Source organism: Panthera onca, chromosome A2 (genome assembly GCF_046562875.1).
Source record: "Panthera onca isolate mPanOnc1 chromosome A2, mPanOnc1 haplotype 2, whole genome shotgun sequence".
In the NCBI taxonomy this organism is placed as follows: Eukaryota; Metazoa; Chordata; class Mammalia; order Carnivora; family Felidae; genus Panthera; species Panthera onca.
In genome coordinates this window covers 154,246,839-154,266,719 of record NC_138340.1, presented here as the reverse complement: position 1 = coordinate 154,266,719, position 19,881 = coordinate 154,246,839, and the positions used below count along the sequence as shown (strand labels likewise).

General features: G+C 43.4%; 1 protein-coding gene across 1 annotated transcript in view; it reads right to left on the bottom strand.

The window, feature by feature from the left end:
• The window catches only part of TBXAS1 (thromboxane A synthase 1), a 156,058-nt gene that overhangs the window by 98,153 nt on the left and 38,024 nt on the right, over positions 1 to 19,881 (bottom strand). Inside the window, exon 3 of the mRNA XM_060633934.3 lies at positions 19,235 to 19,287. Coding sequence (XP_060489917.1) covers positions 19,235 to 19,287 — 53 coding nt within the window. The remainder of the gene's footprint in view (positions 1 to 19,234; positions 19,288 to 19,881) is intronic.

Genomic DNA, 19,881 nt, shown 5'->3' with positions numbered 1-19,881 from the left:
ATGGTCTCCTTACTACTATGAATTCTTTGAGGACAAAGCCCTATCCTTTTTTTTTTTCCTTGCATCCCCGAGAAGCTAGCAGGGCACCTCACACATCATAATAAATGGAGGGATGGTCCTGAATCTGCCTTTCTAGTTCTGGGAAATCACTTGGTATCCTGCTGCCTTTTCCAACTCCTGCTCCAGGCTGATCTGAAGCCAGACTTGAAACTCCAGAACCTTGTTTCTCTTTCCTCACCTTTATCCAGCATTCCAAAAGCCACCTGGTTCCTGTTCCTTCTAAAATCTGTGGCCCACCCTTGCTATTTATCTTCCACCACTATGGAGGAGGCATCCACCTGCAGGGCCGCTCTGCTGGCTTCCTCACCTGTGTGTCTGCCTTCGTGGCCAGCACTGGTGATCTCGGTTCTGGCTGTGCACAGTCCCCTGGGGGGCAGCTGAGCACGCAGAACCCTTACATCACCTCCGCACTGCAACTCCATGGCTCTGCCAGATTTCATTTGAATCAAAGTTTCCATTACACGGTGGCACCAAGATGAGCTGCTCAGATTCCCCCTTTGGGAAAGGACCTGTCCAGCCAATGAGCATGTAGTCACCAGAGAGCCTCCAGTCTCCCTTCAGGACCACGGGTCAACGTGGACCAAGCTGATCCACCGTTGTCCCCACGTCCAGATGTCAGCTTCTCTTGCTCCAACCATTCCCACCCCAAGGTCTTTCTCTGACTGTTCCTACTGGGTGGAATACTCTTCCCTTTTCCTCCTCATCTCCCTGCTATCATCCCTCAAGACCAAGCTCAAGTACCACCTGCTCCTCGAAGCCTTCTCTGCCTTCACCGGTCCATGATTCTACCCAATTCATGGCTTCAGCTTGTCTGTTTAATCATGTATTCAGTCATTTACTACCTGGCATGTTGGTGTAACTTGGCCCTTGTCTGTGTTTTTCTTCTAAATCAGATGCCAAATTTCTTCAGGAAACAAGGAACAAATGGTACTTTTTTTTTTTTTTTTTTTTGGAAGGGAGGGATGGTCTCCCCAGGGCCGTCAGCTCAGTGCTATCTATACATATAACCAAGACCAAAATATCTGTTGAGCAGATGATGCCTGGGGTGGAGCCAGCAGTGACTTCTTCCAGATAAGGGGAGAAATGTCCCCTCTGTCTTTGTGCCACTGGACGACATGGACACAGATGCTGAAAAGAGTGTTGGAAAAGTCATAAAGAGGGTAGAAGGGAACATTCCTCCCAGGATGAGCCAAGAACAGATGGCAGAGACAGCATTGCATTTGGACTTTGGGCCCTTGAGTCTTGGGGGTCCAGTCCCTACACCTGGTAGATTTCCCAGGTAGCAGGTAGAAAACAGGTCTCACCACCCTTCTTTCAGGACCTTCTTGGCTACTGCCAAGAATATGCTTTGTCGATGCTGACGTGGGTTTCTAGTGGTGACAGTGTGGGGTTAGTGAGGACTCTGCTGAGTTCACACAAGCCAGCTTGGAAAAGGCCAGGCAACCACAGCACCCCCAGAGAAGTCCATGAGAGTCGGCCCTGCCCATGACCCTCCCTGCCTGTGTGCCCCACCCCCTGCCCTGCATGTCCTTAACCCAACCCCACCACACCCATGGAAAACATGCAAATGTGTGCTCCTGAGGGGCCCAGGTCCATGGCAATGGCGCGGTATGAACGTGGTGGCAGGGTCCCACCCCGAGGCCTCTACTGCCAAAGGACAACCCCAGGCCTGGCAGCCAGGAGACACGGGTTCAAGCAGTGCTCCATTTTTCGTGAGTTTCTGGCTCTGGGGCAGGGAGTTAATTTCTCCCCCTGATCCTCAGCTTCTTCACCTATAAGATGAAGTGGCCCTTCCAGTCCTGGTGAGTTGTGACTCTGCCAAGCTACAGTCGAGCGTTCTCCAGAACAGAGCTATGGTGAAAAAAGGGAACTGGACAGCAAGGGGGAAAATTATCTGAAACAAACCTATAACGATAAACCTCTCTACACTATTGAATATACCCGCCCATTTAATTTATTCAGTTAATAAAACTTATTCCCCAGAGGGGGACAGGCAGAGGTAAGCTACAAACCAATCTGCCTGTGTGAGTATGGGTATAGACGTCTAGCTCATAACAATAAAAAAAAGAGTAATTAAGAGATGTATTGAAGTGTATAGAAATCCTGAAGGACACTGAAGAGTCCAATCCAAGTTACTGTCCTTGGTGCAAATTTAATTCAGTAGGGAATAGATAAATAGAAATACAGAAAAAACAAATTCAGAACAGATGTTAGGCAAGCAATTTTTTTCACAGTAAGAATCATAAACGTGAAGAGGAGCCTATAAGGCAAAGTTGTTGATGCAAACAGCATCAAGCTACTAAATAAATAGTTAGATAGCACCGCAGGGACAAAGAAACATTAAAATAGTCATTTGGCTGTCCCTGAATATTTGCGCCCACACAGTTATGCCCAGGCATGTAGATTCCTGGGCATTGGAGGGGGCTGTGTGCGTGTGTGTGTGTGTGTTCCAGTGGGTGTGTGTCCTGTTGCAGAGAGTACGTGCGGGGCATATTATTTGTGTGAGACTCTGTAGCAAAATCTCTCCGAATGACATGTGGACTTAGAATATGAATAGCAGGGCTTAACAAAAGCTAGAGTCAGTTCTAGAAAGACAATGAGGTAGGGGAGGAGCCCCAGGAACAGGGAGGGGCATGCGGTCCTGGGCTAGGTATCGGAGCAGGTGTGTGGCTCTGAAGAAAGGAGAATTCAAAGGCAGAAGGATTTTAGACACAGCTGGGGTAAAACAGGGGCAGGAAAAGAAAATTAAAGCCCAGATCATAGTGGTTTAGAGAAGGATGATTGTTCTAGCCCAACCTCCCCATCTCATAGCTAGGAAAATAAAGGTCCCCAGAGGTAAGGTGACTGGTGGGCACCACATGGACACTTGCCATGGCCAGGAGGAGGAGAGGGGACAGGAATTCCCTGGGAGACGGGAAAAGCTAGAGACAGTCCTGCCCAGCTTTCCTGAGGACCCGCAGCAGAAAGGAGTGAAACTCGCCTTACACCTGGCTAGGGACCAACAGCCCCCGAAGTTGGCATTATCACAGGGTGCCTGCTGGTGTAAGAAGACCTTTCAAAGACTGAGCTGAAGAGTGGAGGAATCAACCCCACTCCCTGGGCAGGCTTCACTGATAGTTCCTTTGATTCTCATGTCAGACCTGTGAAGTAATAGGCACTCAAGTACTTTTTCAGGGTTGAGGATGATGGTTAAGTCACTTGTTCTAGTCCCATGGCTGGGAATGCCTGAGCTATAACCAGAACCTACCTAGATCTGGCTCCCAATCCAGTATTCTTTCTGGCACCCTGGGGAGACACCCAAGGGTTAGGCTAGGAGAAGGTTGGCCCCTCGGAAGGGGACATGGGTTAGGGGCTCCCCTAAGAGCCTGATGAATGATCTAAGTGGGGGGAGCCCCACTAGACCCCTCCACCCCAAACCTTGATTTTAGTGAGAGACTTTCCCCAATTCCTTTCATTATGTCCCAAAGAAATAATACTAATCACCAAAATCATCAAAATAACAAGACTTTCCTGTTGAGGTTTTGCCCTGAAAGGCATGTGTGCAGAGGTGGCAGAGGTGATTTCTCCAGTCATTCGGCAAACACGTCCTGAGCACCTTTTCTGCGTCCAGCACTGTTGTGGGCACTGGGAATATCCCAGCAGGGAAGAGACGGACTTCATGTCCTCACAGAGCTTGTGTGCTGGCAGGAGCACAGGGCAATAAACAAATAATGATGTGACCTATCATTAAGGGCAATGTCCTAAGGCAGGAGTGTTTGATGCATGAGAGCATCCGAGGAACAATAATAAGGGACCCTGGAACAGAAGAGGCTTTGGATTAATAAAGAGAACCAGGGGTGCCTGGCTGGCTCAGTCGGCGGAACACGCTACTCTTGATCTCAGGGTTGTGAGCTCAAGCCCCACATTGGGCATGGAGCCTGCTTGAAATGAAAAAACACTCTTATGTGGATCCTGAGAAACTTAACAGAAGACCATGGGGGGGGGGGGGAGAAAAAAAAAAGGTTAGAGAGGGAGGGAGCCAGTACATAAGAGACTCCTAAAAACTGAGAACAAACTGAGGGTTGATGGGGGCTGGGAGGGAGGGGAGGGTGGGTGATGGGTATTGAGGAGGGCACCTGTTGGGATGAGTGCTGGGTGTTGTATGGAAACCCAACTTGACAATAAATTTCATATTTAAAAAAAAAGAAAAAAAGAAAAAACAAAACAAAACCTGCAAAGCCCTGCACACATCTCTTGCTAACCATGTATTATTCTCGTCATAAAGTCCCTTATGTTTCCATATAAATTGAGGACAATGCAGTCAGCCCAGCCAAACCCGCAGGGTTGTTGAGGTGGTCACGTGAGATAGTGTATTGAAAGGACAAGATCCAGATAGAACACCAGAAAACAGTTATGGATTAATATTTACTACATAAGTGGCCCCAGGGAACAAAGATATATGTCTCTTACAGTACTAGAAGCAAGATACATGCCCATAGAATGCGCACGCAATTCCATAAAGTGTCTGTGAAAGGCTCACTGCAGCATGGCTTGCTGGAGGCCATTGGGTGTCCCCCCTCCAGGAGAGTGGACGGGCAGGATGGGTGGGGGCACCCTGAGGAGGGACAGGCAGTGGTTACAAGCCACAGACTCTATGGAGCCCAGTGACATGACAGTCTGCAAAGCATAGCACTAAGTGAAAAAACCAGAGTGTGGAATGACGACACTACCATTGGTATTAGCTAAAGAAAATACATGCAAACACACAGTTTGCAAGAACATGTACGTGTTAAGGACAATGGTATGGTTGTCTGTTGGAGAGAGAAAGGGAATGAGAGAAAGGTATGAGGATAAAAGAGAATAAATAAACATGCAAAACATGTGGCAGTGTGTTTCCTGTTCTCCACGATGTCTCACAATGGACACACACATGCACACACACGCATACACACACACACACACACACACACACACACACACACACACACACACACACACACAGAACCTTGAAATGGAGGTAATTAGTAATTGCTGGTTGCAACACAGGTAATTCACAATGGTGAAGTAAGCTATTCTTATCAATGGCTGTTTTTTATGTGGAGTACGTTGGGATTAAAATGCTTCTATTTATTAGATCAGTGTTTTCTCTCAAAGCCTGTTCTCTATATTCTAGTCCCAAGAGGTATTCTGGAAAACAAAACAAAACAAAAGTTCTGTGGCCAAATAGACCCTGCATACTATATTTCTCACTTGGAGATGTTCCAAGCACATTATTACATGAAAGGTTCTGAGAAGTCCTACAATAAAGAGACCTGTGTTCCTTTTACTAACCTAGTGTTTCTAGCATTTGACCAGGGGGATCTCCCCCTTTTTATTTTCCATGTAACAATTATTATTGTCCATGGAAATGGTCCAAAGGACGCTCTGTGGGAAACAGCACATTAGATTGTTAAAGGATGGGAGGCCGGAGACTCCAGATTCCAAGCATATTCTGGGACCCACACCCTCCTGTCGCCTTCCTAATATGACTCGGTGATCCTTAAGGTGCTTTGTTTCTAAGCCACCCAGGACCCCATGTCTCACCCGTAACTCCGACCAATTGTGGCAAATGTGGCATTGTCTTTCCCTTGGCCATGCTCCCCCTCCTCTGTAGGGGGGAAATAGCCATCTTGTCTCCCAAACTCAAAGCCAGCTTTGGTGATTAATGTGGACTCGTGTCTTATTCCTTAGAATGGACAAGTTGTTCAGTTCTGCTGCTACATGACGTTTTCTGTATAAAATTTTCCTTCTCCTTTAGACCTTACATTTCTGATGACCCAAATCACTGTTATGGCTCACCTGGGCTATTAGAATGATTGTTTGTTTGTTTGTACATTCCATGCCCACCCCTCCCCCACCCACACACCTTGCCTTCTGTCTCTACTCTGTACCTCTACACAACTTCCTTCAAGTAACCGACTTCCTTAACACCATGGCTTAGGTCTGTCTCCTCTCCTGCACTGTCAAGGTTGTGCTCCCCATCAGTGCCCCAAACATCACATTTGCTTAGCACATCCTCGGCCTGCACTCTCCCTTTCTCTATCTCAGCCAAAACCCTGACACTTTCTCCAAAGTTTTTACATCTGGGTGTGTGTTCCTCTCTACGGGCCACCTGTCGTCTCTCCTTGACGTGCATGGCTGTGAAGCCAGTCAGCCTCTCTCAGTGAGTGCGCACTTGGTGCAGAGACTGTGGGGACAAAGGGGAACTTCAGTGTGCCACCTCGAGTAGCAAACAATCACAAAGCCAGAACACAGGCCTCTGCCATAGCTGGGCAAATAACAAGCTACACATTGCAAGGCCACGATCTTGACAAGTTAGTTCGGGTAGAAAGCCCAGATAGGGAGGGGCCAGTGCCAAGGAGAGGAGAAGTGGCCCTGTGAACGAGAAAGTAGAAGTCAACAGGAGTCCCAGACACAGAGGACTAAATTTATATGAGACACAAAGGCCACAATGACCTGGTGGGAAAGAGGAAACTTGGAGGGAACTGAAAGCAGAATTGAAAAGCAAAGGCATAAATTGTAAAGGGTTTGGCAGGGAGTGAGATAAGGGGAGAAGGGGCTCCGGGAAGGACTACTGGGAATTTATTAAAACGAACTGAATTTATGGTGCAGTTCAAGTATTTGTTGATAACAGGGCTAGTCTGGTAAAGAATGTGCTCACTGGCGTAGAGTCAACAGGAAGTCAGGGCAAGATGGCTGGGGCCATGCATTCCAACGAGGATTGTGTGGTTCACATTGACCAGTTGGATTCCAGAGCACAAGGAGAACTTTAAACCTCTTCAGGAGTTCACGCTCCAGGTTTGAAGGCAAGAAGTCATGGCCACTTAGCCATGGTTAAAGGGAATAATAAAGCGCTGCCACAAGATGTTCTCCAAATGGAAAATGGTGCGGTCACTACAGCAAACAGTACGGTCGTGCCTCAAAAAGTTAAAAAAGGAATTAGCATGTGATTCGGCAGTTCTACTTCTGCATATGTCCCTGAAAGAATTGAAAGTGAGGTCTCGAAGAGCTACGTTGTACACTCATGTTCATAGCTGTGTTGTTCACAACAGCCAAAAGGTGGAAGCCACCCCAGTGCCCACAGACAGATGCGTGGATGAACAGAATGTGAATGTCCATACAGTAAAGTATCATTTGGCCCTAAAAAGGAAGGGCATTCCAACACATGCTACAACATGGGTGAACCCTGAGGACATTATGCTAAGTGAAGTAAGTCTGTCAAAATCATAAAGCCAGAAAGTAGAATGGTGGTTGTCAGGGGCTAGAGGAAGTGGGGAATGAGGCATTGTTGTTTAATGGGTACAGAGTTCGTTTTTCAAGATGAAAAGGGTTCATCTAGAACCCATCTAGAGATGGGTGGTGCGATGGTTGCGAATGTACTTAATGCCACTGACTTGTACACTTACAAATGATTAGGATGGTGACTTTTGTGTTGTGTTTTAGCACAATAAATAAAAAAATCCCTCCATCCAAGTGTCCTTCATGCATATGCCATCCTCAGTACCTGGATCTGACCAGGGATCAGGGGACCCATTAATGCCACAACCGTGGGATGTGGAGGCATGACGACCCTTTCTGTTGAGTCAGATGGAATCTTTATTCTGTGGGTGTCAGTTGTGGGGTCTCAGACACTGAAGCCTGGTACTCCTTAACAAGTATGGATGTGGAGGAGGGTAGAGCTCAGGATGCTAAGTGTCCATTCAGGAGATAAAGCATCATGGTGGGCTCGCAGGCTAAGGAGGACAAAGAACTGGGATGGTCCAAGGAACCCAAACTCTACCAGAGTCATCTAAGACTTTGGGGAAGCAGTTAAGAATCTTTAGGCTGGAGTCTTTGGGAAAAATCCAGTGGCCATGTCAGTCATAAGACAAAACCTGTGGTCTGGCAGTGAATCAGAGAAGAGAACTTGGACAGTTACAGACGCCCTTCAAAGGACAGTGGAAGGTCCACTCAACGATGGCCTCTCTGGTGGTTGATATACACCGGGCACTGCATTAGCAATGGAGGAGATGGAGGAGGGTGACCCCGAGAGGACCTGGCTTTCCTTCCCCAAGGGTCCTGTTGGGAAAGGCAGTAGTCTTGATCAATACTTGTATGCCCACTTCCTCTATGGCCCGAGTAGTATCAGGCAGTGCTGGCAAGTGTTGTAACACAAAAGACCACACTCACCACGTCCACCTAACACGTGGTAGTGGGCCATCCACCAGCCAAAGGCCCAGGGCAAAGGTTATAAGTTCCTCTTTAAACAGAGGCAAAAATAGCATCATCTGCTAACAGTGCCTCCTTAGTGGTTAATGTGGGGAGCCCGAAGAACATGCCAGAGAGTCAGGCCTTTGTAAATAGGCCAATACACCCAGAGCCTTACTCAGAGTGGAAAACTTTGTATAATAGGTTGCAAAATTCTTGCAGTTTTGGGGTGTGATGGGGGAGAAGCTGTTAGGGGCATGGTCTTGAGATGCAAACAATAATCAGGGAACCTATTTTAGTAATTAAGTTGCTATGGTGTGCCCCAGGCATGCAGGCATCATAAAACCTGGAAGTCCCTTGCTAGGAATTACTTCGTGTGCACAGCTGTGGAAGTGTTACACATAAGACTGACCAGGAATAATCGGAATGCATAGTAAATAACCCAAACTCTAAAAGATTTTAAGAGTCCCGTGGAAGAAGAAAGAGTATGGTCCATTTTAAAGACAAAATCTGATAGTTCAAAATTTAGTAGAATTTCAAATGTGTGTGATGATATGTGATTTTTGTTTGTGTGAAAGTTTGTAGTATGTATCTAGACTTATTAGTTATTTAGATGCCTTTGCCTTTTGCCCTACGTGAGTAACAAGATTTAAAACTGTTGTGTTTTTTTTTTTAATCATTCAAGTGTTCCAAGAACTTGAAAAAAGTTTCTCTGCTCCCAAAATAATGATAAAGAGGAACTTTAAGTTCTGTGTGAATCGGGAATTAGTTGCTCCTTTGTATTGAGTAATAACTTCTTTCAAATCTTGAAATCAAAGATGGGTTGTCACTCTTCTTTTTGGACAGAATAGGAATGCTATTTGCATTCTCAATTAATTAGGGTTGCGAGCCATAAGAATTGGGTAAGTGTGTGCAATTTTTGAGATTATCTGTGCAAAACAGTTCTTGACAGAAGAGGTATGCGTAATGCCATGTGCTATCTGGACCTGCTTCCAGATGGGAGAGTGCCTTGGCAAATGCCACAGTGATTCATGGTAGGTTACATAATTCTATTTTGCATTTTGGGTTGAACAACTTGGATTTGTTGCAGGTACAATTCAATTAAATATGGAATTTATTATTTGAAAATATCAGCTTGAAATCGAGGTTTTATGCAATTTCAATCTGAGATGTTCTGTTCTTTGGGGACGCATTTGTGCAGGGCTGTTATCAGGGGGGTAAAGAAGTTGTTGATGCCATATTGGATTTTCACTGATGGAGAATGAGCTCCCTTCTACCTTAAACCTGCTATAGTTGTAGATTTTGGAAATATATGTCAAGGAATGTGAAACTGAAAATCTAAGGCTGACTTCCCTGCCTCTGAGACCCTGCACTCTCCCCAGTCAAGTGCTCATTCCCCACCTGCAGTCCAGCCTGTCCCCTGAAGTGGAACAACCCCCAGCATCCTCAACCTTGATCTGTTCCAGCCAGGATAGATCTTTTGTCCCCAGCTGATAACAGGGTTGGGTCTGGTTTCTGCATCCTGGGCCTCACATCATGCTCCCAGTCTTAGGACTGAGTGCCTGTACATGATTTGTCCCCACGCCTCTCCCCCTGAGCTGCTGCATGCCTCCTGCCAGACTCCCAGAACACCCCCTCATTGGGCCCTACTGTCCACTGACAGGCCTTCTTGACTCCTGCTTGCTGGCCTGATTACTGTCCAACTGACACCTTCTCTGTGGGCAGCGTTCTCCTGAACTGTCCACGATGGCCAGTGTTCACTAGAATGGGGAACTGCTGATTTCTTACCCTTTAAACATGGTGCTTTGCTCATCAGCTGGACCCTGCTATCAACACCAACAGCCTGGTCAGTTTTCCATACCTGGACACCCCAGTGAATGGGGCCACTTCCAGTTTCTAGGCCATTCCCTCTGCTGCCCTATCCACTAGAAGTAAGCAATGATGGCCATAACAAGCTGAGACAGGATTTTTGCATAAATTACTTAGGTGTTTATCCTCAGTGCAAAAATCTTCACGAGAGATGTTTTAAATTGTCAACCGATATATTGTTAAGCTTTTTTAGCTTGAAAGATTCTGTGTTAAGACTGGGAAGTAATTTTAACAATGCCTGAACTTGTGATTTTAAAGAAGGAAGGTGCTCTTGGGTAGCCAGTGCTGGCCCTGGTTCTACAGTCAGGGACTGGAGCCCCGTTTCCAGAGGAACGGTTTCGGCTTACATTCTACTTCAGCTGCCGATCTGGTCAGAGATTTCCCAGAGTCTTAAACCACCACAAAAACAGGGGTTTATATAAATGTTCAATCACTGGGGCACCTGGGTGGCTCAGTCAGTGAAGCATCCGACTTCAGCTCAGGTCATGATCTCGTGATTCATGAGTTTGAGCCCCATGTCGGGCTCTGTGCAGACAGCTCAGAGCCTGGAGCCTGCTTCATAGATTCTGTGTCTTCCTCTCTCTCTGCCCTCCCCAGCTTGCTCTCTCTCTCTCTCTCTCTCTCTCTCTCTCTCTCTCTCAAAAATAAATAAACATTACATTTAAAAAAAAGTTTTCAATTGCAGACTCTTGGGGTTGAGCCATCAAGCAAAGGGCTTCAGGCATCATCTGGCCCTTTGCTTTTCAAATTGCTCATCTTGACTTACTAGTGGTTATAAAACCGATTTAGAGAGTTGTGACCACCTTGAATTTTTTTTCATGAAATAATAGAATAGTTCAATGTGGATCTTACAGTAAATTAGATATTCTTTTGTAAGACTTTTATTTCAGGTGTGTGTGTGTGTGTGTGTGTGTGTGTGTGTGTGTGTGTGTGTGTCCTGGACCACAATGTAAAATATATAATTCACTGAGGCTCATAATTAAACAAAGTGTTGAAGTCCACATCCCTCATTTTATTTTGAGAAAACTGGGGCTTTGAGAAGCGGGGAGAATGGCCTAAATCCATTAAGCTAACCAGTGGCAGATAGGAGAGTCGAGGGGGCATTTGAACTCCCATTTTCTATTGTAAGTTGGCATGCTCTGTTTGATGTTTTTTCCACCCAAGGAAGAGGAATTAACATAGGCTCTTGATCTTTAGGAGTGTAGGTCACAAAGATGTGGACAGTAGTAGTCCTACAGCAACCACCACCTACAGGTGGTCATTGAATAAGAACAGGGGAAAGGAAGTGGTGTGAAATAGTGGGTAAAAGAAGAGATTACAAGTCCAAGAGGCACCTGGATGGCTCAGTCAATTAAGTGTCCAACTTTGGCCCAGGTCATGATTCCACGCTTCGTGGGTTCGAGCCCCACATCAGGCTCTGTGCTGACAGCTCAGAGCCTGGAGCCTGCTTCAGATTCTGTGTCTCCCTCTCTCTCTCTCTCTCTGCCCCTCCCCTGCTTGCACTGTGTCTGTCTCCCAAAAATAAATAAATATTAAAAAAAATTTTTTAAAGAAGAGATTACAAGTCCAGAAATAAATGGGTAAACTTTAGAAGGGTCTTTGGATGAAGACTAAAATAAAAGGTGATCTTAAACCACAAGGAAGAACGGAAACTTTGTAGTAATTCACCATTCGGTCTAACAAAAGACCAAGATGGGGATAGGAGAGGTGAAGAGTCTATTCAAGGTTATTCAAGAGTAGTGCGATTCTAATAGAATTCTTCTGTCCTTTTCCTCTTTTTTTTTAAGTTTATTTATTTTCAGAGGGAGAGAGGGAAAGAGAGAATTTCAACCCATGTACCGTGAGATCATAACCTGAGACAAAATCAGGAGTTGGACGCTTAACCAACTGAACCACCCAGGCACCCCTCTTCTGTCCTAGTCCAGATTGCCTAGTTATCTTAGGACAATTGTTCCTTTGATAATTCTACCTATTGGGCTACAAGTTTCAGGTGGTGATAATTGTCACATATTTTCCTACAGACAATTTTCTTCCTTCTCTTAGAAGTCTCCTAGAAAAAAAAAACCCAGCCAATTATACCAGGGTATTCATTTTTATAAAATAATGCACTCCCCCCCAAAATGCAATACCAGTGTAATTGCTCATTTAAAAGTGGGCCCTTATAGGCTGAGTGTTAGCGATTAATCTATTGTGATCAGTGAGAATATGGATATTTAACTCACTGAATGATGGCCAATAGTTACTGCATACAGATCATTGGGTCTCGTATTAATTTTGCTTTCAGACTCATCTTGCTTGGAAGTGGTGATTCTAAGCTTTTTTTTTCCACACTTTTGTGAAAGACTCAACTTTTACCAAGCTAGGAGACCCAAATTTTGCCCCCTAGTCTGGCCTCATGGCCAGAAATGTAAATATAGTTTAGGATTTCTGTGCTTAATTCCAGGGCTTCAGGGATACCGTGTTTTCTCGGTGGTCATTGTAGTCTTCATTCTCATCGATTCCTCTTAAAATGGAGTCACATTTTTAGGTCAAACACCTAAATGAGTCTCATTGTGAGGCACACACTCCAAATCAGTGGCAGAAACTTCTGTGTTTGACCCCTGTGCATCAGCACCTACACGGCTTTTCTGCAACTGTGCCTTCTTTCCCACCTGAGTCCTGCCATTCTTCACCATCTATGATTCTATTGAGCTCAGTCCAGCTTAAAAATGAGAACAATCGCCCCATATCACTTGCCCAGTGTGAGTCTGAATGCTTGTATTTTCTTGAACAGAGCAATAGTTTCCACCCACCCCATCCTCTGCCACATTTTCAAGCCCAGTGTGTTCAAGTGTCTTGTGTCTTCTTAGAGACCAACCAGGAGGCACAAGGGTGCAAGAGGGCTGAGTCTTTCAGAGCCCTCTAACTCTGATCTAGGGGAGTGGGCCAGCAAATGTCCCACACGTTGATGACCCAGCCATATGACTGAATTAAAGCAAACCATCTCGGCTCTGCCCTTTCAGCCGCACCTAAATAGTATACAAGCATGATGGCGAGAAGTTTTTAGATGGCACTCACTTCCGAAGCACACACTCTTCTAATGGATGGCGCAATGGGATCTGAGCTTTAAAAAATATTGAAATGACCTTATTGTTTTCATTGCTTTTCCATATGTATCCTAAAGTTCTCAACTTCTTTACTGCCTGGTGACAAGGTGCTATTAGTTCATGTGTGTTAGCTAATTAAATGAAAACACTGCTAAAAACCTCCAAGTTAGACACATATGAGACACCTTGATCTCCTGTGGGCATGAACCTTCTATCTAAGTGCCAAGTCTTTTTATCCAAAGTCTTATTTGCTTGCTAAATTGATTTTTTTTTCAGTCCAGGGACCCAAGGTTCCCTGAGAGGTGGATTGCTTCAGAGTCTGAGACTTGCAAAGATGCTCTTAGAACACTCTACTGCTGCTAGGTACCACAAGGTGCTACGTGCATGATATCCAAACGAGGTTATTTGATGTAGCACGGCAAGTGATCAGGCAGAATGGAGCACAGAAGTCAGAAATATATATATGAGAACTAATAAATGATAAAAATGACATTCATTTCAGTTGGAAAAAAAATGAATTTCCAGATGGAACATGACCATCCAAAAAAAATAAAGGTGAATGCCTACTCCTGTCCTTCCCCTCAAATAAATGCCCGATGTACTAAATAACTAAAAATTTTTAAGTTTATTTATTTTGAGAGAGAGAGTGTGTGTGTGTGTGTGTGAGCAGCGGAGGGGCAGAGAGAGGGAGAGAGAGAGAGAATCCCAAGCGCTAGCTGTGCAAAGCCTGACACAGGGCTCGAACTCACAAACCGTGAGATTATGACCTGAGCCAAAACTAAGAGTTGGACACTCAACCGACTGAGCCACCCAGGTGCCCCTTAAATATCTAAATTTTTTAAATTAAAATAAAAAACACTAGAAAAGTAGAAGTTAAAAAAATATGTCTGAGTAAGATACAAAATGTAGACATCATAAAAATTGATTAAATTGAAGAATAAAAAATGTTTTCCGATTGCAAAAATGCACAATAAACAAAGTTAATATAAAGGAGGAAATATTTGAAATAAAGGGTTATTTTCTTTAATATATAAAGAGCTTCTACAAATAAATAGGGAGAAGATCTCTAACCTGATAGAAAGGTAGCAAAGAATTCTATAGAAAACAAAATACAATGGATTTTAAACATATGAAAAGATATTGAGGCTTGCTCATAATTAGGAAAACAGAAATCAAAACTACCATCACATGATAAAGATATAAAATCATGAACACCATATTTAATGGTAATCACATGAGAGAACCAGGTGTTCTCATACTCTTATCTATGAGAATGTAAATTGATACAACTCCTGGACAGAACAATTTAAAATAAAATTTAAAAATGTAGATGATCTCTGGGGCACCTGTGTGGCTCAGTCAGTTGAGGGTCTGACTGTTGGTTTGGGCTCAGGTCATGATCTCGTGGCTTCAAGCATCTGAACCCTCCATCAGGGCTCTACACTGGCAGCATGGAGCCTGCTTGGGATATTCATTCTCTCTCTCTCTCTCTCTCTCTCTCTCCTCTCTCTCCTCTCTCTCTGCCTTCCCCAACTCGTGCTATCTCTATCTCTCTCAAAATAAATAAATAAACTTTAAAAAAAGAGAATAAACCTATTTTTTTTTAAATGTAGATAATCTTTGATCTAATAATTTGTTCTAGGAATTTATCCTACAGACATACTTACACAAGACAGCAATGGTGTATATACAAGAATATTACCTGCAGTATTGTTTATAAGAACAAAAGGTATTCATCAACAGAGAACTTGTTTTTAAAATTAGGATACATCCGTACAATGGAATCCTTAAAAAATAGAATAGCATTTAACAAGAATGAATGTATTAAAATGGGACAATTTCACAAATATCATTAATGAAAAAAGCAAGATAAAGAACAACATCAATCATATATTATCCATCTGGGTATTAAGAAATTGATAACAGAGGTTGCTTCTGAGGAGTGGCTAAGGGTCCAAGGTGGGAGTCAGTTTTACTTTTTTCTGTATACTTGTTTGTACTTTATGAGTTATGTACAATGCGCATGCCTGCCTACTTAAAACTTAATGTTCTAATGAGAATATATGAGATCATTTAACAAATCTAGCTTGATAAAGGGATACAAGAATGAGGGGCCACTAATCAAATGGAGGGGCATAGGTGATGGATGCCAAGAAGCATGAAAATCCAAAGGGGAGCTAAGTTTATACCAGAAATCAAGATCAAAGTGATGTGAGGGCAAGAAGAAATGGGGATGAGGCTAACTAAAAGAAAAGTGACAGTACTATTATTTACAAGAGGGATGGTATGAGGGATAAGAAGCTTTAGATAGGAGCCTTTAGGAGTTGCAAATGAGCTGAACTTAAGGTGCTGTAAGTATTTATAATTAATAGTAATAGCATAATAAAGGCTGTCATCCACTGGATTATAAAGTCAGTTACAAATTAGAATGGAAAATAATCTCCATCCTGTTTATATCCAATCACAAATGTATGGGGATTATGTTGATACCATTCTTTTAGGAGTTGGGAAGGAATATAAATCCAACTTGGGGCTCATGCTCAGACTGAAGAAGATAACCAGTAACCATTAATTGACTCAAGGTTATCTAAAGCAGTAAAGCCTCGCTCTCTTCCTATTATGTTGTCAGCTCTGTGCAATTCAAAAGAATTCTAATCAAGTTTTGTGAATAAGAGCTATATAGGTATGCATGCCAGTCCATCTGCTTTATCTTCAAGTTCAAAGAAGGCAGAGACTACATGTGTAGTTTTATCTGCACAGAGTATGGCAAAGCAGGCTACATAATTAGATACTTGGTAAAGACATTTTGTTCTTGGTGGTGGTGGTGTTGGTGGTGATAATAAACAGTGATGTTGTCAGCCCTTCTTGGCAGAAAGCTTCTCTAGCAGTATCTTCCCCATGGCAGTGAGTGGGAGGGAAAGTAGATAAGGAGCCCATCTTCAGTTTGGGGACCCGTTCTCTGACTGAGTTGCTATGATAACAACCACGTAATAAGCATAATAATCCCCATATTTGGTGTTCAATTCCAGAGCAGAGAGGACGTCCTCTCTGCCATGTTCCTTCCAACATATAGTACTATCCTGCCATCTAATGACATAGTGCGTCTCTATTTGGTGTCAACAGTGTGGGGTTTCCTTTGTCAAATGGTGAATCAGGCTATCATTCCAATTTTTAAGAGGACCAATCTGGTCTTGATAATATCTGCTTAAAAACTAAAGGTAGTTTAAAAATTAATATAACTTAAACCAAATCCCTGTATAAAGGAAGGATCTTTCATTGAGCATAGTTCATCCTCGACATTCCCAACCAGGGAAATTATTTTGCTAAAACTTAAGCAGTCACAAGATCATTTTTAGGGCTAGAATGGACCTTAAATATAGGCTAGTTCATCCCTTTTGTTGTAAAAGGTGAGCACACGGAGTCTCATCCGGATTACAGAGCTCAGTCAGGACCTTGCCCACCACTGTATTGCCTCCAAATCCAGGAAGGGACATGTTTAACAACAAGTCAGCATTTTATGACTCGTCTTTTTTTTCTAAAGCAGAAAAGGTTGATAGCTTTGTAGGAAGAAAGTATGCCATCACCTTTCTTTCTTCCCCTTTTTACCAGAGGTGGGAACAAAGAGTAGAGACGATACTGCGATTTCGATCTCTACAATTTGAAGTCATTCTCTTTAAGTTTTCTTGAAATGTAAAGGATAAATAGTGTTAACTTAAAGTTGGGGGGTGGGGTTGATTGGATATCTTGTCAAGGAAACTAATTCCCTCTCTCTCTCTTCCTCTCTCTCTCATATACGGACATGCACACCACACCACCCACTAGTTATAAACTCTTTATCTGACATTTTATTTTATTTTTTTTTTTTTAATTTTTTTTTTCAACGTTTTTTATTTATTTTTGGGACAGAGAGAGACAGAGCATGAACGGGGGAGGGGCAGAGAGAGAGGGAGACACAGAATCGGAAACAGGCTCCAGGCTCCGAGCCATCGGCCCAGAGCCTGACGCGGGGCTCGAACTCACGGACCGCGAGATCGTGACCTGGCTGAAGTCGGAGGCTCAACCGACTGCGCCACCCAGGCGCCCCTTTATCTGACATTTTAAAATTATGTTAAAACACCCAAGTGCTCTTCTCTGGAAATCTGCACAAGAAGTGCTCAAGGGAAGTGATTCCTAGAATTCAAACTGCGGGAGGCCTTTTCCTACTTCCAGGGAAGCTACTGTTATTCTGAATCAATGCTATGTCTCAGAAATGTATGGGACAGTCCCCAAGGTCACTGGCAAGTCAGCCACAGAATGACACTATTAGACCTGGACTGAGAACTTTTAAAAAGCCATGGAACAGCACCAGAGTAAGAGAAAGGTAAACGGGTCAGTCCCCTAGCCTTTATTGAATATCTATCATGCTTAAAGCAAGAAGCAATGCACTTAAAAAAAAAAAAAGTAAGTAAAGACCAAGCTAAAAGGGATCTTAAAGAGGTAGAGTTGCTTATTATTGAAAGATACGTGCCACGTCCCTGCCCCATCAGTGTCAGTCTTGGCCTAGTGACTTGCTTTGGCCTCACCACAGAGTGTGCTCCCTCCCCTGATTTTGAGTTTGGCTATCTAACGAGATTTGGCCAATAGGATGTTAGCAGACATGATGCGTCAGAAACGTTAAATGTTCTTGTGCTGTTAGGTTTTCTTTCCTGAATGTTTGCCTTCACCTCGAGAAGAGCCTGTTCTAAATGAGCTTACCTACCCAGAGGCCTGGCAGATTCACTAGAAAGCCCAGTTAAGCTCAACCAAGTGTAGTTTACATCAATCTATTCTGGCCACGCCTTTGCAACGTGGTGAACAATAATTGGTTGTTGAAGTCCCTGCATTTTAGATGGGTTTGTAATGCAGCAATAACAGACTAATTACGGAGAACATCTAGTATGACATCTTAATTTATCACTTTTGCAGGATTACATAACAAACGAAACAGCGGAGAGAACAACTTGGCTAAAACTGTGGCTCTCCAGGGTAGGTTTATTTCCACAGAGTACAAGTCAATCTCTTTTGAAAATCACCCCCAGGGAGAACGATGGGATCCATGGGTCCCACGGACAGAAGAATTCACAAACCACTGGACCCGCATTAGCATGTACATTAGGAACAGAACTTCACTGCACCTAAAAAAGTGATCACAGACCTGGAGGTCTGGAGAAGGAGCTGGGAAAAATCACCCAGTGGCTGAGGAGGAGTGATGTGAAAACAGACTAAAACGATTAGGGCTCCAGGGTGGAAAGACACATGTTGAGAATCAATATGATTCGAGTCTGTCAAATCTTGAATAGAGTAAATGATATGAACATATGTTTGTTCACCAGATTCTGGAATTTTATTTATTTATTTATTTATTTATTTATTTATTTATTTATTTATTTTTTAAAGAAGGAGCACACTCAGAGGCATAAAAAGGGAAACTTCAAGGAAAAAAGAGAGACTCTATTACTTTACATGGCTGAAAACTATGGTGGCCATATGTCCCAATATATCCAGGACAGTCTCAGTTTCCACTGTCGTCCTGGGGTAATTATTGACAGCACCCCCTTTCACGTTCAATACAGTACTCTATTGGATGGTAGATTACATGGTCGTACAGCTGACAGCATGCTGAACAAAACAGGGTCAACAAACAGTTGAACAAAACAGGTCCAAGTAAGGTTTAGGTAAGTTCTTGAGAAGACCAGTCATGGGTTATCAAGGCACATGGGACTGAGGCACGGGGACCAGTGCGTCCGATTGCAGCAGTGGTGAGAGATGGTTAAGACCCCCAGGGTCTTAAAGGCTGGGAAATGATATTCTTTCAGCCTAGGATGGGGCCCCCTTGGGCAACCCTGGGGCCTCCTCTCAGTGCCTTATCTGTACTGCCAGGCACTCTCTTTGTGGATTCTTGAAAGATCTAAGCACATGCAACATCACCATTTTGGTTATTACTTCCTTATCAGAACATGCAGAAATTGAGGTAGAAGAGTGAGGTTCCCTCTTACCCACACAGAGGTCCGTGTAGCTTTCTGAGCTCCATTTGGCTTTCCCAGAAACCCTGCAGAAAACACAGCACTATAGTAAGGATAAGATTAAACAAAATTTTGAGTATTCAAATTGATTCAGGAAAAAAGTCTGGAACTGTGAGAACACAATTACGTAAACAATAAAAAAGAATTGAAGTTATATTGCTTTCAAGTACTTTGAAGTATTAGAATAAACTGGTAGCCTTAAAAAAATATATTGCTGAGGAAAAATCTCGGTCAGTTCTGCTTTAATGGACAGAAGAGATCATCTGTACTTAAAGTATTTGTGTATAATTGCTTCTAAAATATTTGAAAACCGTTTGCTTTCTCAACTATGTTAACATTCCCCTCGGCAGTTTGGTTTATATTATTATTAATTTTGGCAAAGCCTCTCTTGACAGCCACTATATGTGTAAACGCCTGCTGAATCTATCCAAATTATCACAAGTTCTGAATTATCATGATCCTCATCCAATTTTTAACTAAGACCAACAGAGTCAAAACATAAGAACCTTAGGGTAACTTGATATAGGACTAATAAGAACCTTAGAGTAACTTGATACCCGAAGTAGGACTAAACATTAGACATGTTTTGTAGCAGGGAACGAGTATACTTAGAGTTACAC